Below are 16606 nucleotides of genomic sequence, written 5' to 3'. Positions count from 1 at the left end.
CTGACTGTTGAATTTATAATCTGTCATTAGGACAGTAGGCAGCTCAGTGAATTCATGCATTGGTGTTGGATAAAAGGCATGTCTAGGATTGAGTGATCGACTGTGCTGGCTCCTGTCTTTTGTAAAAAGACACATTGTGGACAATCTGCGGTCTGCGAATGAATTCCCAACTACAGACTCCTAAAACTATCAAATGTAAGACCGCGTTGAGCACAATTAATCGAAATATAAAACAAGTTTTTACACTCATATAACCATGCACACCCACCTTGAGTTCACGGAAGAAGATGCTGCTGCGAGCCCACTCCACGATGGAGAAGAGCGTCTGGTCGGCCATCTTGCACATGAGTCCGAAGGTGTTGAGCTTCTCGTGCTTGCCTCGGCTGGCCTGCTCCTGCTGCAGGTAGGCCAGGATCTTTGCTTGAATCTGGGGCTCGTCCGGTTCACACTTGAGCAGCTCTACGATCAGGTGGGGGAAACTGGGTGGCGAGCCTGACTGGTAGGCATCAACGTAAGCGTAGCCCATGATGGATTCCGGGGAGCTGGTATACGGGTCTGGGTACTCGGACTTGATGGTGCGTGTGCCTTGGAAGTGTCCATAGGCCGTTTGATAGCCCTGCAAGCTACCTGCATGCGGCGGCATTGCCATGCTGACGGGTGAAGTGACGAACGGGCTGCGGTCATAGTCTGTGGGGGGTAAGGCGGTGGCATGATGGTGGTGATGGTGATGGTGGTGACTAGTGTGGTGGCCTGTGTGGTGGCTCAGTGGAAGGCCCTTGGAGGCAGCTGAGTGGATGTTGTGGATGGCTGATGAGATGGTTAGGTCGGTGGGCACAGCCTGCATCACCTGGGTCATGGCCTCGATTTTCAGTCCGTTAGCCCGAATCAGCGCTTTCTTCTGTTGCTTTAGGGCCCGGTCACGTTTGTACATTGGGCCAAACTTGTTGCGTCCTCCACGCATGCGATCAGCTCGCACAGCTGAAAGGACAGAGTGATACAGAAGACGGAATGCCATTAGGACCATCTACATTTTAGAATTTCTTACAGAAATGAAGGGAAATTAGTATACAACTAATTTATTTACGATCAGAACTGGGATTAACCTCTTTGAGTCCAAGGCATCAAGCTTTTGTGTTCGGGTAGGACACACTGACCCCCTGTGTTTCTGGAGTCCCAGTCAATGTTCTTGTGAGCAAAATAAAATGTGCAAACACATGGACAGTGGAATGGAAGTGCATTCAACATTTGTAATTTGTAGGGCAAAGGTTTTCCTGCAGCGATTATACTTGACATTGTTGACTCTTTAAAGCGCACAGGTCTAACAGATAGTGGAGTTACTTATTGACCAAAGACATAAACCTACTGTGCTCGTGGTTTACAAATAAAACAAAATCCAGAAACATGAAGTTGTCTCGTTAATACCATCTGACTAATTAACGACATGTAAAAGCTTCAAAAACCGGCCTATACATATGGATTAATCCCCATGCACCGCTGCCCTGACGCAATATCCTGTGGCGAGGATCACACTGTGTGTGCAGGTTGGTATTTCTAATGAACGAGATGGTTACACAGTGGACTGCTACGGGGGCCATGTGTGATCTGGCAGACTGCCGCCATGGCGAAGCTGCTCTGCTGTCTCCCAGTTGGGGGGTGTCAGAGTTAATTATTCATACCTAATCACCCTTTAGTCTGACCACCGTGCAATGAGCAAACAGACATCTGGGACTTTAACAGAAAACCTCACTACAATACTAAAGTCATCTGTCATTATTCTGTAGCCTTCCAAAGTCTTGCCCCCTCTTTTAGATGTTGATTTCTGGGATACCGTGGTGACTTGGCCGGGGGTCGACTCCGGTTCATAATGTCTTAATAGACGAGTAAAAGAACACTTGAGGACTACTGAAGAGAGGGTGTGGAGGACTGGAAAGGCTGCCCCCCCTCCTCCTTGACATACACTCCAAAAGCTGCCTTGGGAGTGATTTTAATGACCTCCGCTAGAAAAGTGTCTGTCACTGATTGGAGCGAGAGAGGAGCTGAGGCACACACCCACATGCTGACACCCTCAGTGCAACACACTCGTCTTGATCTCACACAGAGATGGGATCATAGATCCTGACACCTCAAAGAGTTTGTAAAGCATACAGTACAGCGTGAATAACGCGTACTGACACAATGAACTTGTACTACTATAACTAAATAATTGATACTGGTAACATGTATAGAACAAATCAGGCCTTGTGACAAATGTATCCATTTAATCATTAGCGTCGGCCGTAGGGCCATTTAAGGTATTAATGGTTCGGCCGCAACTAATGAGCCAAGAAACCCATAGCTGGTCTTACTGGGAGACAAATGAGCCTAAGACAGCCTTCCTGTAGCCACCCATCATGACAATACAGATTATGGGTGTTGCTTATATGGTCACCAATACCTGCATGCATACACATAAAAACTAGGCCTGTCAAAGTTACGCGATTAACGGTTGCCTGTCATGTGTGACCTAGAACAGAGCAGAAATGGACAAAGAAAAATCCACACTGGTTAGCCCCAAAACCCTGCAAGTGGGTCTCGCGACAAGACCAAAGCCATCTGATTTTACTGCCCCCGCGAGTCGAGTCATTAGCGGAACAAGTCGTGTCCCATTAGCCACCAGCAGCTAGCTCCAAACCCATAACTAGAGATGTCCGATAATGGCTTTTTTGCCAATATCCGATATTCCGATATTGTCCAACTCTTAATTACCGATTCCGATATCAACAGATACCAATATATACATTTATAAGTGGTTGATTTTATACAGGCTAGTAAGGCTTCTTGAATTCCTTCTCGTGCTCACGTTGTAGATGTTCATTCATTATCCGTTCAGTTTTCGTGTCCAGGGGGAAACGTTGTTTAAATCCACTCCTTTTCTCGGTGTTGTTGATCTTGTTCACCGTGGATCGTATTCTTTCTCTCACCAAGACATTTCGTGCTTTTCTTACAATTTGTTCCGCGTCCTTACTAGCCTATATAAATCAACCGCTTATAAATACACATTAGTACGCTAAATGAACCTCTTCAACATACCAATATATACAGTCGTGGAATTAACACATTATTATGCCTAATTTTGTTGTGATGCCCCGCTGGATGCATTAAACAATGTAACAAGGTTTTCCAAAATAAATCAATTCAAGTTATGGGAAAAAAATGCCAACATAGCACTGCCATATTTATTATTGAAGTCACAAAGTGCATTAATTTTTTTAACATGCCTCAAAACAGCAGCTTGGAATTTGGGCTCTCCCTGAGAGAGCATGAGGAGGTTGAGGTGGGCGGGGTTGGGGGGGGCGGGGTATTGTAGCGGGGGTTGTATATTGTAGCGTCCCGGAAGAGTTAGTGCTGCAAGGGGTTCTGGGTATTTGTTCTGTTGTGTTTATGTTGTGTTACGGTGCGGATGTTCTCCCGAAATGTGTTTGTCATTCTTGTTTGGTGTGGGTTCACAGTGTGGCGCATATTTTTAACAGTGTTAAAGTTGTTTATACGGCCACTTTCAGTGTGACCTTTGTGTGTGAAAAGCCGTAGATATTATGTGATTGGGCCAGCACGCAAAGGCAGTGCCTTTAAGGTTTATTGGCGCTCTGTACTTCTCCCTACGTTCGTGTACCACTCCGTACAGCGGCGTTTTAAAAAGTCATACATTTTACTTTTGAAACCGATACCGATAATTTCCGATGTTACATTTTAAAGCATTTATCGGCCGATATTATCGACAGTCCGATATTATCGGACATCTCTACCCATAACACACAGCGAAAAGCCCAAAAACCAACGACGACAACTAATAAACTTTCCATAGAAAGTGTCACATGGGTAGAAACACCCCTAATTCTTTGGCCGTTCGATATTGTGAACTACGAGGTGCCATGCAAAACATGAAGATGATAAGGCACTCAGGCATTTTCTTTAGTTTTCATTGATTGTTGTCTTTTTTTTTCAAAGTTAGACTGTGTCAGAAGTAGTGTAGTAACGATACCAATATTTTGATACCGGTACTGGTGCTAAATATATTTTGGTACTTTTCGGTACTTTTCTAAATAAAGGGGACCACCAAAAAATAGCATTATTGGCTTTATTTTAACAAAAAAAATCTTAGGGTACGTTAAACATATGTTTCTTATTGTAGTTAAGTCCTTAAATAAATAGTGAACATACAAGACAACTTGTCTTTTAGTAGTAAGTAAACAAACAAAGGCTCCTAATTAGTTTGCTGACATATGCAGTAACATATTTTATCATATATCATTCTATTATTTTGTCAACATTATTAAGGACAAGTGGTAGAAAATGAATTGTTAATCTACTTGTTCATTTACAGTTAATATCTACTTACTTTCTCTTTTAACATGTTCTGTCTACACTTCTGTTAAAATGTAATAATCACTTATTCTTCTGTTGTTTGATACTTTACATTAGTTTTGGATGATACCACGAGTTTGGGTATCAATCCGATACCAAGTAGTTACAGGATCATACATTGGTCATATTCAAAGTCCTCATGTGTCCAGGGACATAATTCCTGAGTTTATAAACATAATATACATTTAAAAAAAACAAAAGAAGATGTTGTGATGCCAAAAAATATTGACATAATAATAGTAGTATCGACTAGATCAGGGGTCGGCAACCCAAAATGTTGAAAGAGCCATATTGGACCAAAAATACAAAAACAAATCTGTCTGGAGCCGCAAAAAATTAAAAGCCATATTACATACAGATAGTGTGTCATGAGATATAAATTGAATTAATATGACTTAAAGGAAACTAAATGAGCTCAAATATAGCTACAAATGAGGCATAATTATGCAATATGTACATATAGCTAGCCTAAATAGCATGTTAGCATCGATTAGCTCGCAGTCATGCACTGACCAAATATGTCTGATTAGCACTCCACACAAGTCAATAACATCAACAAAACTCACCTTTGTGGATTCATGCACAACGTTAAAAGTTTGGTGGACAACATGAGACAGAAAAATAAGTGGCATAAAACACGTCCTAGAAAGTCGCAGAAAGATATACATGTAAACAAACTAAGGTGAGTTCAAGGACTACCAAAATTAGTAGGACAAAACGGCGCTCGCCAAATACTCGAATCAGTGAAGCATGTTTAATATAAACAGTGTGCTTTATAACAATTAGGGAGGTTTGTGTCATGTTTGTCCTCCTACAGAAACCATATTTAAACAAAAAATATATTTTTTTCCCCCTCAACTTTTTCCATTTTTCATACATTTTTGAAAAAGCTCCAGGGAGCCACTAGGGCGGCGCTAAAGAGCCGCTCTAGAGCCGCGGGTTGCCGACCCCTGGACTAGATACATGCCTGTACTTGATATCATTACAGTGGATGTCAGGTGTAGATCCACCAATGGCGTTTGTTTACATTTTGATGCCGGTGAGCTACGGTGTGTAGTGAAGCATGTTTAGCTATTCCTTGTCCTGCAGGGATGATACTTGTAAGAAACGTACTTTATTTGTCGCCATGGAGACCAGGATTAGTGATTTAGAAGTAGCTAAAACACTGCCGACGGCGGATGGATGTTAACCGCTAACTAGCTAGCCATGTCTTAAAGCACCTTTTCCTGAGGGCGTTTCGGTGTTATAACTTCACCTTTATCGTTAGTTTTTGAGCCAAAATGCGTCCGTTCTCCCTTTTCTGTCTACACACTGTGTCTGCTTGTAAGTACTCTGTGATTGTGTGCCGCCGAACATGCTCGTCTGCTCTTAAACCAGCAATGGTTTAAGAGAGGCGGTATCGTACCGAAAATGATTCATTTGTATCGCAGTACTATACTAATACCGGTATACCATACAACCCTAGTCAGAAGTGGTTAGTATATGTGAGTGAGTGTGTGTCTGTAAAAGTGTGTTTATGTCCGTTTTGTGTTGAGCTGTTTAAAAAAAGCACAACGTTTAATAGGGCGTGAATCTTTGGGCACCGCACGATTCCATTCGATTCTTGGGGTTGTGGATTTGATTCAGAATCGATTAATGTTTGAAAACGATTCTAATTCAAAATCAATACTTTTTTTTTTAGTAACATTGGGTGCCAGTTCTATGATTAACTACAATCCTCCTTAAAATAGAGAAACAGCTCTGATAAAAATGTATATTACTTCAAAGAAAACTGGTTTTGATTAACACAATTCTCTCCAAACATTTAATAAAGTCAAATACAAATTGTCATGTCTGTGTAATCATGTTTTGTCTTAGTCATGTTTTGTTTAGTTATTGGACTTTTTAGTTTCTGGCTTTTCACTCCCTTGTCTTGTTTCCATGATTACCCATTAGTTTCACCTGTTCCACGTTTGGACTCATTGTGCACTCTTGTTTGTCACCATAGCAACCCAGTAGTTTTCACCTGTCACGTCACGCACCTGTTTCACGTTTTGAGTCACGCACCTGTTTTCGTTAATCATGTCTGTAGTATTTAAGTTCATTGTTTTTCAGTTTGTCTTTCTGGTGACATCCCCACATTTATTCTCGGCACATTTCTGACTCTTTTTTCAAGTCCATCGTTCACGCTGCTCATTTTTGTCCATGCCAAGTAAGTTTTGTTTATTATTGCCACAGTTAGTGTTTTTTGTTGTTCTTGGTTTTTGCCTTTGTGCAAGTGTTTGGTTTCATAGTTTATTCTCCGCCATTGTGCGCGCCTTTTGTTTACTTCCTTGTTTTGTATTTATAGTGTTTAAATAAAAATGTAACTTCATTCCCGTCTCGCCCGAGCCAACTTTCCGTTGCCTTCGAGAAAAACTAAACCCCAGGACCAAGTCGTGACACAAATAAGGCAATAGGAGAAGTATCCAACACTTCTCTTTTCTAAAGTGAATCTGTACAGCAGATATGGGCATCTACATCAACTATATGATTTTCTTGAGTGCCTGGACAGGACAGATTTAAAAAGAAAAAAAAAAATCGATTGCGATTTTTTTGAATTACAAATAACAATCTCGATTAATTCTAAAAAAATTTGACACCCCTAATATTTAATAAACATTTGCATGAAACAAATTGTCAAGTCCCATGTTGACATTATTAAAACTGTCTAAGGTTGATAATCACCGATTAACGACAAAAATCGCGATTAATTATGTGTTAACTACAGACACAATACGATTACCGTATTTTTCGGACTATAAGTCGCAGGTTTTTTTTCATAGTTTGCCCGGGGGTGCGACTTATACTCAGGAGCGACTTATGTGTGAAATTATTAACACATTACCATAAAGTATAAAATAATATTATTTAGCTCTTTCACGGAAGAGACTAGGCGTATAAGATTTCATGGGATTTATCGATTAGGAGTGACAGATTGTTTGGTAAACGTATAGCATGTTCTGTATGTTATAGTTATTTGAATGACTCTTACTATAATATGTTACGTTAACATACCAGGCACGTTCTCAGTTGGTTATTTATGCCTCATATAACGTACACTTATTCAGCCTGTTGTTCACTATTCTTTATTTATTTTAAATTGCCTTTCAAATGTTTATTCTTGGTGTTGGGTTTTATCAAATAAATTTCCCCAAAAAATGCGACTTATATATGTTTTTTTCCTTCTTTATCATGCATTTTCGGCCGGTGCGACTTATACTCCGGAGCGACTTATACTCCGAAAAATACGGTAATAGCTCTTTACACTCCGAAGTAAATGATTTATAATCATATTTAAGTGAATAACGACAGGTTATATGATTATTCAAATTCATTTCATGGCCACTTTATATTGAATTTCCTGGGACTTTTTTGAGAAAAAAACCCTTTTTTTTTTTTTATTATTTAGATGGGTTTATCTAGATATGTTAATCCCATTTTTAAAAAAGGCAAAAACCGAATTCATATTTTACACGTGCTCTAAAAAGCTGGTGTAAACCAAAACCATGCAATCATTAGTTTATTTTAGTGCATGCAAAAATACTAAGCGCCATGTTGGATTTACAGCTGAGACACTTATTCAGCCTGTTCACTATTCTTTATTTATTTTAAATTGCCTTTCAAATGTCTATTCTTGGTGTTGGGTTTTATCAAATAAATTTCCCCCAAAAATGCGACTTATATATGTTTTTTCCCTTCTTTATTATGCATTTTCGGCCGGTGCGATTTATACTCCAGTGCGACTTATACTCCGAAAAATACGGTAAGCTTTCCAGTGCTAGTTTTTTGCCTTAGCTCCCCGTGCAATCGACTTGCTTTCCTTTTGTTTGTTTTCTTGACTGATTTCCATCCATCCATCCATTTTCTCCCGCTTGTCCCTTTTTGGGGTCACGGGGGGGGGGGGTGCTGGAGCCCGTCCCAACTGCATTCGGGCGGAAGGCGGGGCACACCCTGGACAAGTCGCCACCTCATCACAGGGCCAACACAGATAACACATTCACACTCACATTCACACACTAGGGCCAAGTTAGTGTTGCCAATCAACCTATCCCCAGGTGCATGTTTACCGTATTTTTTGGACTATAAGTCTCAGTTTTTTTCATAGTTTGGCCGGGCTCCAGTGCGACTTATATATGTTTTTTTCCTTTTTTATTATGCATTTTCGGCAGGTGCGACTTATACTCCGGTGCGACTTATACTCCGAAAAATACGGTATATGTTTTAGTAATAAATAAAAACATTTGCATGCAGTTAACACATACATGCAAGGAGTACAGTATATACAAAAAAGTGTGCATGTCAGTCAATAGACAAACCGACCAATTCTACTGTTTATTATATTTAAAGTACCATCCAATACCTTCCACACACATTGTCCCTAAACACACAAACATGCAAACACACTTGCACGCAGCCCTCCGCGCTTATGTCCTCTGATTTATGGTAGTTTAATATACAGGAATATTAAGTGCACGCAGGTGAGGATCCCTGTCGCTCGCCAGCATATTAATGATTCCCGCGGAGCCTTGCTGACACCCTGTTTGTCATGTCGGGGGCCCCCAGCCTCTGCCCCTGGTTGCGCCCTATCCCGTGTGCACACATGAATACCTATGATACCTATGCATAAGTAATGGGACAGCTGCCTTGCTTTCCTGCGCTGGCTGATGGGAGACGGAATCAAAGCGAGGAAGATGCAGAAAGGGAAGAGATTAAAAAAAAAAAGGTCAAAGGAAAGATGGCAAATTTCATCGGAATATATTCTGTTAGCGATATTACTAATCCAGATGTACTTTATGGCCTTGCATATGGTTTGAATGCGATAAAAATATACTTTATTAGGTTCACCTACACAATCCAGATCCAATCCAAGAGCAGGAATTGTGTCATTGCAAATTAAATAAATCTGCTCATATTTTTTTTCTTGACACGGTTAGGTACCCATTAATTTAACAACACGCAGGTGTTTGGCTTCCATATTCAGCCCGCAGCCTTGCTGCATCTTTATGGTGATCCACAAAGTGGAGGAGACATTAGGCAGATCAGTGAAGCGTATAATCTAAGTAACTTCTAGAATATCCCACCGGTGTGGGGAATACTCGGATGTTGCGCGCTTCATCAACTTCATTGTTAATGGTTTGAGACCTCGGTGGCTTTTTTTTTTTTTTTCTTTCGCCAATGATCAAACTCTGGCAGAGGTGCAACATTGCGTGACAAGAATGCGATGTTAGCACAAGATGGAAGTTGTGCTTTTGTGGCGATCAGTGTTGGCACTAACGCGTTACTGTAACGCTGTTATTTTCGGCGCTAACTATAGTCTAACGCGTTATTTTTTATATGCAGTAACTCAGTTACCGTTACTACATGATGCGTTACTGCGTTATTTTACGGGTTTTTTTTATGTAGTATTGGCTAAAAACTGATAAGATCTGAGTGTGTTTTACTGGAGAGGCGCGGGGGGAGGCGTGTCGGTGTTTACTAACAAGACATCATGGCGGAACCAAAGTCGAGTTTCTTAACATGGAGATATTCTCACTACTTTTCTTTTGTCGAGAACAAAGGAAATAACATTTTAGTTAAAGGCCTTGAATAGAATAGAATAGAATAGAATTGAATAGATATTGCTACAAGCTGCGGTATCATGCCATGACACAAACCATGAACCCATCTCTCGTCTCTTTCAGCATTACTGTACGCACCCTTTGGTGGATTCTCTCGCCTGTGGCCGTCTCCTTTGGCCTTTTTCGTGAATACGTGCATTAGCTCGGGAGATTAGTGTGTGTGAGAGGATAGGTTTAGGTGTAGCAGCCCCCCTGTAGAGTAGTGCTTTAATACACACTACCAGCAGAAATCATTGAAAAATTGAACTCGATGTTGACAATAAAAAGTTGTCGCCGCAGTTGTTGAATATAAATTTAAACCATAACCAACCATGGAACAACTATACTTGTCTCAAAGTACTGTCACGACCTGTCACATCACGCCTTGACTTATTTTGAGTTTTTTGGTGTTTTCTTGTGCGTAGTGTCTTGTGCTCCTATTTTGGTGGCTTTTCCGGTTTTGTTGGTAATTTACTTGTTGCAGTTTCATGTCTTCCTTTGAGCGCTATTCCGCGCACCTGCTTTATTTTAGCAACCGAGACTAGTCCAGTTGTTGCTATCCTTCATTGTGGGGACATTGTTGTCATTTCATGTACGGATATACTTTGTGGACGCCATCTCTGCTCCACACGCTACACTGCAAAAACTGAATTCTAAGTAAGATTGAATATCTCAAATAAGGGTGATATTTGCTTATTTTCTTTCTGATAAGATAATTATTCTCACTAAGCAGATTTTATGTTAGAGTGTTTTACTTGTTTTAAGGGTTTTGGTCCTAAATGATCTCAGTAAGATATTACAGCTTGTTGCTGAGATTTGATGACCTATATTGAGTAAAACATGCTTGAAACTAGAATATCAACTGATGCAAAGCTGTGTCATCAACACTCACAAGTATAAAACTACTTTTTTAAAGTAATAATTTCTTATTTCAAGCATGAAAAAAAAATCATGACTTTGACACAACTTTGTCTCATAATTAAAACAGATGGCGGCCAAATGGACTTTGCTGTTTTATTTTCAATGAAACAATAGAAAATACGTACTCATATAGTAATACAGTTGGCACAGTACAGTAAACTGACAGTTAATATTTAAACATTTAACATGTGACATTTCTAACAATTTTGAACAGAAATAGTTCATGCACATTCAGATGAATTCTTCAAAATTACAATTAAAACATTTTTGGCCAGGGGCCGGACTGTATATATGCGCACTAATTGACTGAAAGAGCACGCACTTGGCGCGATGATGTCATGTTATCGATGGAAAAATTTATTTTTAGACCATATGATTTGCCTGAGCGGCTAGGAGACCCCAAGAGTAACAAGCGGTTGCCTTGTTGCCTTTCCATTAAGAACAATAAATTAACTTTTAGTATAAGTTTGCTGGTTTCAAGAAATGTAATGCCGAGCACATATCATTATGTCAAGATAATGGCACTAGCATTTACTTAATTTAATAGTTTTTTCCAACATATTGAGCAAAAAGGTCTCTTTTTTTTCTACCAAGAAAAGTGCACTTGTTTTTAGTGAGAATATACTTATTTTAAGGTATTTTTGGGTTCATTGAGGTTAGCTAATTTTACTTGTTTTGGAAAGTCTTGACAAGCCAAATTGTCTTCTTCTATTGGCAGATAATTTTGCTTAGTTCAAGTAAAATACCCCTAATTTTTGTATTTTTTTTTCTTGTTTGTGAACACTGACTTTTTGCAGTGTGCAATGCTTCATGCATTACATTATGCAACTATGTTATATGAGCAAAATAAACACAGTTTAATTTAATGCGTTATTTCACAAAAGAAACTTGTGCTGGATCTCAAGTACCGTATTTTTCGGACTATAAGTCGCAGTTTTTTTCAAAGTTTGGCCGAGGGTGCGACTTATACTCAGGAGTGACTAATGTGTGAAATTAACAACAAGCGGTTGCCTTGTTGCCTTTGCATTAAGAACAATAAAATAGTTTTTAGTATAAGTTTGCTGGTTTCAAGAAATGTAATGCCGAGCGCATATCATTATGTCAAGATAATGGCACTAGTGTTTACTTAATTTAAGAACATTTTCAACATATTTAGCCAAAAGGTCTCATATTTTTTTTTGTACCAAGAAAAGTGCACTTGTTATTAGTGAGAATAGACTTATTTTAAGGTATTTTTGGGTTCATTGAGGTTAGCTAATTTGACTTGTTTCGGAAAGTCTTGACAAGCCAAATTTTCTTGTTCTATTGGCAGATAATTTTGCTTAGTTCAAATAAAATACCCCTAATCTTTGTATTTTTTTGTTTTTGTTTTTGAACACTGACTTTTTGCAGTGTGCAATGCTTCATGCATTACATTACGTAACTATGTTATATGAGCAAAATAAACACAGTTTAATTTAATGCGTTATTTCACAAAACAAACTTGTGCTGGAATCTCAAGTACCGTATTTTTCGGACTATAAGTCGCAGTTTTTTTCAAAGTTTGGCCGAGGGTGCGACTTATACTCAGGAGTGACTTATGTGTGAAATTAACAACAAGCGGTTGCCTTGTTGCCTTTCCATTAAGAACAATAAAGTAGTTTTTAGTATAAGTTTGCTGGTTTCAAGAAATGTAATGCCGAGCGCATATCATTATGTCAAGATAATGGCACTAGCGTTTACTTAATTTAAGACCAATTTTCAACATATTTAGCCAAAAGGTCTCTTTTTTTTTTGTACCAAGAAAAGTGCACTTGTTATTAGTGAGAATATACTTATTTTAAGGTATTTTTGGGTTCATTGAGGTTAGCTAATTTGACTTGTTTCGGAAAGTCTTGACAAGCCAAATTTTCTTGTTCTATTGGCAGATAATTTTGCTTAGTTCAAATAAAATACGCCTAATCTTTGTATTTTTTTTGTTTTGTTTTTGAACACTGACTTTTTGCAGTGTGCAATGCTTCATGCATTACATTACGTAACTATGTTATATGAGCAAAATAAACACAGTTTAATTTAATGCGTTATTTCACAAAACAAACTTGTGCTGGAATCTCAAGTACCGTATATTTCGGACTATAAGTCGCAGTTTTTTTCAAAGTTTGGCCGAGGGTGCGACTTATACTCAGGAGTGACTTATGTGTGAAATTAACAACAAGCGGTTGCCTTGCTGCCTTTCCATTAAGAACAATAAAATAGTTTTTAGTATAAGTTTGCTGGGTTCAAGAAATGTAATGCCGAGCGCATGTCATTATGTCAAGATAATGGCACTAGTGTTTACTTAATTTAAGAACATTTTCAACATATTTAGCCAAAAGGTCTCATATTTTTTTTTGTACCAAGAAAAGTGCACTTGTTATTAGTGAGAATATTCTTATTTTAAGGTATTTTTGGGTCCATTGAAGTTAGCTAAGACTTGACAAGCCAAATGTTCTTCTTCTATTGTCATGTCTGTGTAATCATGTTTTGTTTTAGTCATGTTTTGTTTAGCTATTGGACTCTTTAGTTTCTGGCTTTTCACTCCCTTGTCTTGTTTCCATGATTACCCATTAGTTTCACCTGTTCCACGTTTGGACTCATTGTGCACTCTTGTTTGTCACCCTAGCAACCCATTAGTTTTCACCTGTCACGTCACGCACCTGTTTCACGTTTTGAGTCACGCACCTGTTTTCGTTAATCATGTCTGCAGTATTTAAGTTCATTGTTTTCAGTTTGTCTTCCTGGTGACATCCCCACATTTATGCTCTGCACATTTCTGACTCTTTTTTCATGTCCATCGTTCACGCTGCTCCTTTTTGTCCATGCCAAGTAAGTTTTGTTTACTATTGCCACAGTTAGTGTTTTTTGTTGTTCATAGTTTTTGCCTTTGTGCAAGTATTTGTTTTCATAGCCAAGTTGTTTCTCCGTCACTGTGCGCGCTTTTCGTTTGTACTTTTTTTTTTGTCCTTTATTAGTGTAAAAAATAAATTATGTGCTCTCATTGCCGTCTCGCCCGAGCCAACTTTCCGTTGCCTTCTAGAAAAACTAAGCCCCAGGACCAAGTCATGGCATCTATTGGCAGATAATTTTGCTTAGTTCAAGTAAAATACCCCTATTTTTTTTTTTTTTTTTCTTGTTTGTGAACACTGACTTTTTGCAGTGTGTAAGTCTTTGCTGTCGTCCAGCATTCTGTTTTTCTTTACTTTGTAGCCAGTTCAGTTGTTGTTTCGTTCCGCATAGCCATCCCAAAGCTTCAATGCCTTTCTTTTTTTTTTAGGGGCACTCACCTTTTGTTTATTTTTTGGTTTAAGCATTAGATACCTTTTTTACCTGCACACTGCCTGACAAACCATGTTCCCGACGTCTACAAAGCAATTAGCTACCTGCTGCCACCTACTGATATGGAAGAGAATAACACGGTTACTCTGCCGAGCTCTGGACAGCACAGAAACTCAACAACGGCACCTTATTTGCGGATTATAATTACTGGTTTGCAAAAAATATTTTTTACCCAAATAGCTGAAATTACATCATCTCCCACGGCACACCAGACTGTATCTCTGTGTGCCGTGGTTGAAAAACACCGCTTTAGTGGTTACAGCTTCGAGCCCTTGACACGGCGCTGCGGGGCCCGTCGTGCCCCCGAGCTCAAAGCTGCCGCCAAAGCGAGCAAAGCAAACACGGCCCGCTGGAAAAATGACAGGCTGGGACTATATGCCCCTCGGCCATTCACAATTAAGACCGATTAATTACACTTCTCAAGACAGGTAGAAGGGAGAAAAAAAAAGCCTTTGGGAGGATTTTAGTTAAGCACATTTTTTTTTAACTCTCCTAGCTCCCACTTAAGCTTATAAATTGCTATAACCAAATGAATAACACATCACCGACACTTCGAGAATTACAATTGTCTGTTAAATAATTCAAATCTTGTTATTTGCGGTTGTTGCAGAATCCGGGTGAAACGCGCAAAATTAGGTATTAGTGAGTAAAACGAAACAATGAGCGTTTTTTAATATGATCTTTGAACAGGAGGGTTATTTCTTGCCCTGTCATCCTGTCACTATTTTGCATAGCTGCGTCGAGCGGGCTTATGAGCCGCGTTCAAATCAAACAAAGAGGCGTACAACTCGCCAGCCAAAAGTATCATCATTACCATTCTTGCCTTCATGCCAAGTTTTTGTATTTTTTATTCCCTGTCTGGCAGGGTTTAAGTGCATCGCAGCTACCAGATACCCCCAAACTCCCCCTGACCCCCCCATCTCCCATACTAATAAGCATTGCTAGTTTTCAACACAGCGGTAGAAAGAAGGCTTTTATTTCACATGTTAACACACATTTCTCCCGCGGTTCATGTGTGTACATTTTTTCGGCGGGTAATTTTATTGTCAAAGGAGCTATTTAACTTTCTTAATGCCTTTTTGTGGATATGTCCATTTTTGGAATTAAACCCTTCGCATTTTAAAATGATTATGGAAGAATATGTTTCATGCCAAAAAGCATGAATGAACTCTACTGAGCAGCGTTCAACTTTGATTTAATGGAAAATGACAAAGTTGTCATTTTAAAAGAAAGTTTATAAAACACCTATGTGGATGTTAAAAAAATGTCAAAAAAATACTCCATGCAATAATTATTTCCCGCCCACTGTTCAGCATTGGTAATTGCAAACAGGCAACAAATCTTGAAAATAATATGATGCTCAGCAAAGAATGCCGGCGTTCGCTTTTTCACTTCTGCAGATGTGCACAACTTTTAGATGACTTTTTTTTCCTTTTTTTTTTATGGAGTCGTTGCTCATAAAAGCCCCATAATAAGCAAAGTGAAGTACATAAATGTATTTGTACTGTAAATGGATTACTGGCGGTACAAAGTGAAAGCAGCTTGGGCCCCGCCAAGTGTGCGTTAATGCCGCTCCCTGGCCACAGCATTAGGCACACCTGCACTGTGGGCCGGGTCAGACGGAATGTGACAATAATTGTCCATTTAAAAAAAGACGTACTAGTTTGCTTCCATTGTATTATTGTGGCTTTAGAAATAGCTCTGATGAAGTGCAGTTTTGACTCTCAAATAAACATATTGTTAGTATGGACAGTAACTGATACTAGTAACAAAACGGTATTTTTAAAATGGTGCCGGTGCTTAAAACGGTGCCTGAACCAATACTTAAAAAAAACAGAATTTGCCTTTTATTCTTATGGACTTCCATGCCATTCAAGTTAAACAGACTTGAAATGTATCTACTAGAGATGCGCGGTTTGCGGACACAACCGCGGAGTCCGCGGATTATCCGCGGGTCGGGCGGTTGAAATAAAAAAAAATTTGATTTTATCCGCGGGTCGGGTCGGGCGGTTGAAAAAAAAAAAAATTGATTTTAAATAGATTCAGGCGGGTGGCAGTTAAACCAATTCGGAAATATATATACATAGTTAAATGTTGTTACCCACATACGAAAAACGAGCAGCACTCTTTGAAACAGGCAATTATTTATCATCAGTCACCTGCAACACGCCACAATAGAAGAAGAAAAAAAAAAGAGATTGCAACGCCGGCAGCAAACGTGGTACGCGACAAACCAAAAAAGGGAATACTAAAGACCAGGGGAAAAAAATGCCAGAAAAGTTCAACGTGGACTCGTTTTTATGAGGTTGTAA

General features: G+C 39.2%; 1 protein-coding gene across 1 annotated transcript in view; it reads right to left on the bottom strand.

The window, feature by feature from the left end:
• The window catches only part of nr5a2 (nuclear receptor subfamily 5, group A, member 2), a 188206-nt gene that overhangs the window by 159592 nt on the left and 12008 nt on the right, over positions 1 to 16606 (bottom strand). The window contains exon 4 of the mRNA XM_061976004.2: positions 269 to 978. Within this exon, the coding sequence (XP_061831988.1) occupies positions 269 to 978 (710 nt within the window). The remainder of the gene's footprint in view (positions 1 to 268; positions 979 to 16606) is intronic.

This window comes from Nerophis lumbriciformis, linkage group LG14 (assembly GCF_033978685.3).
Source record: "Nerophis lumbriciformis linkage group LG14, RoL_Nlum_v2.1, whole genome shotgun sequence".
NCBI classification, from domain to species: Eukaryota; Metazoa; Chordata; class Actinopteri; order Syngnathiformes; family Syngnathidae; genus Nerophis; species Nerophis lumbriciformis.
This window is presented reverse-complemented; position numbering and strand designations above follow the sequence as displayed.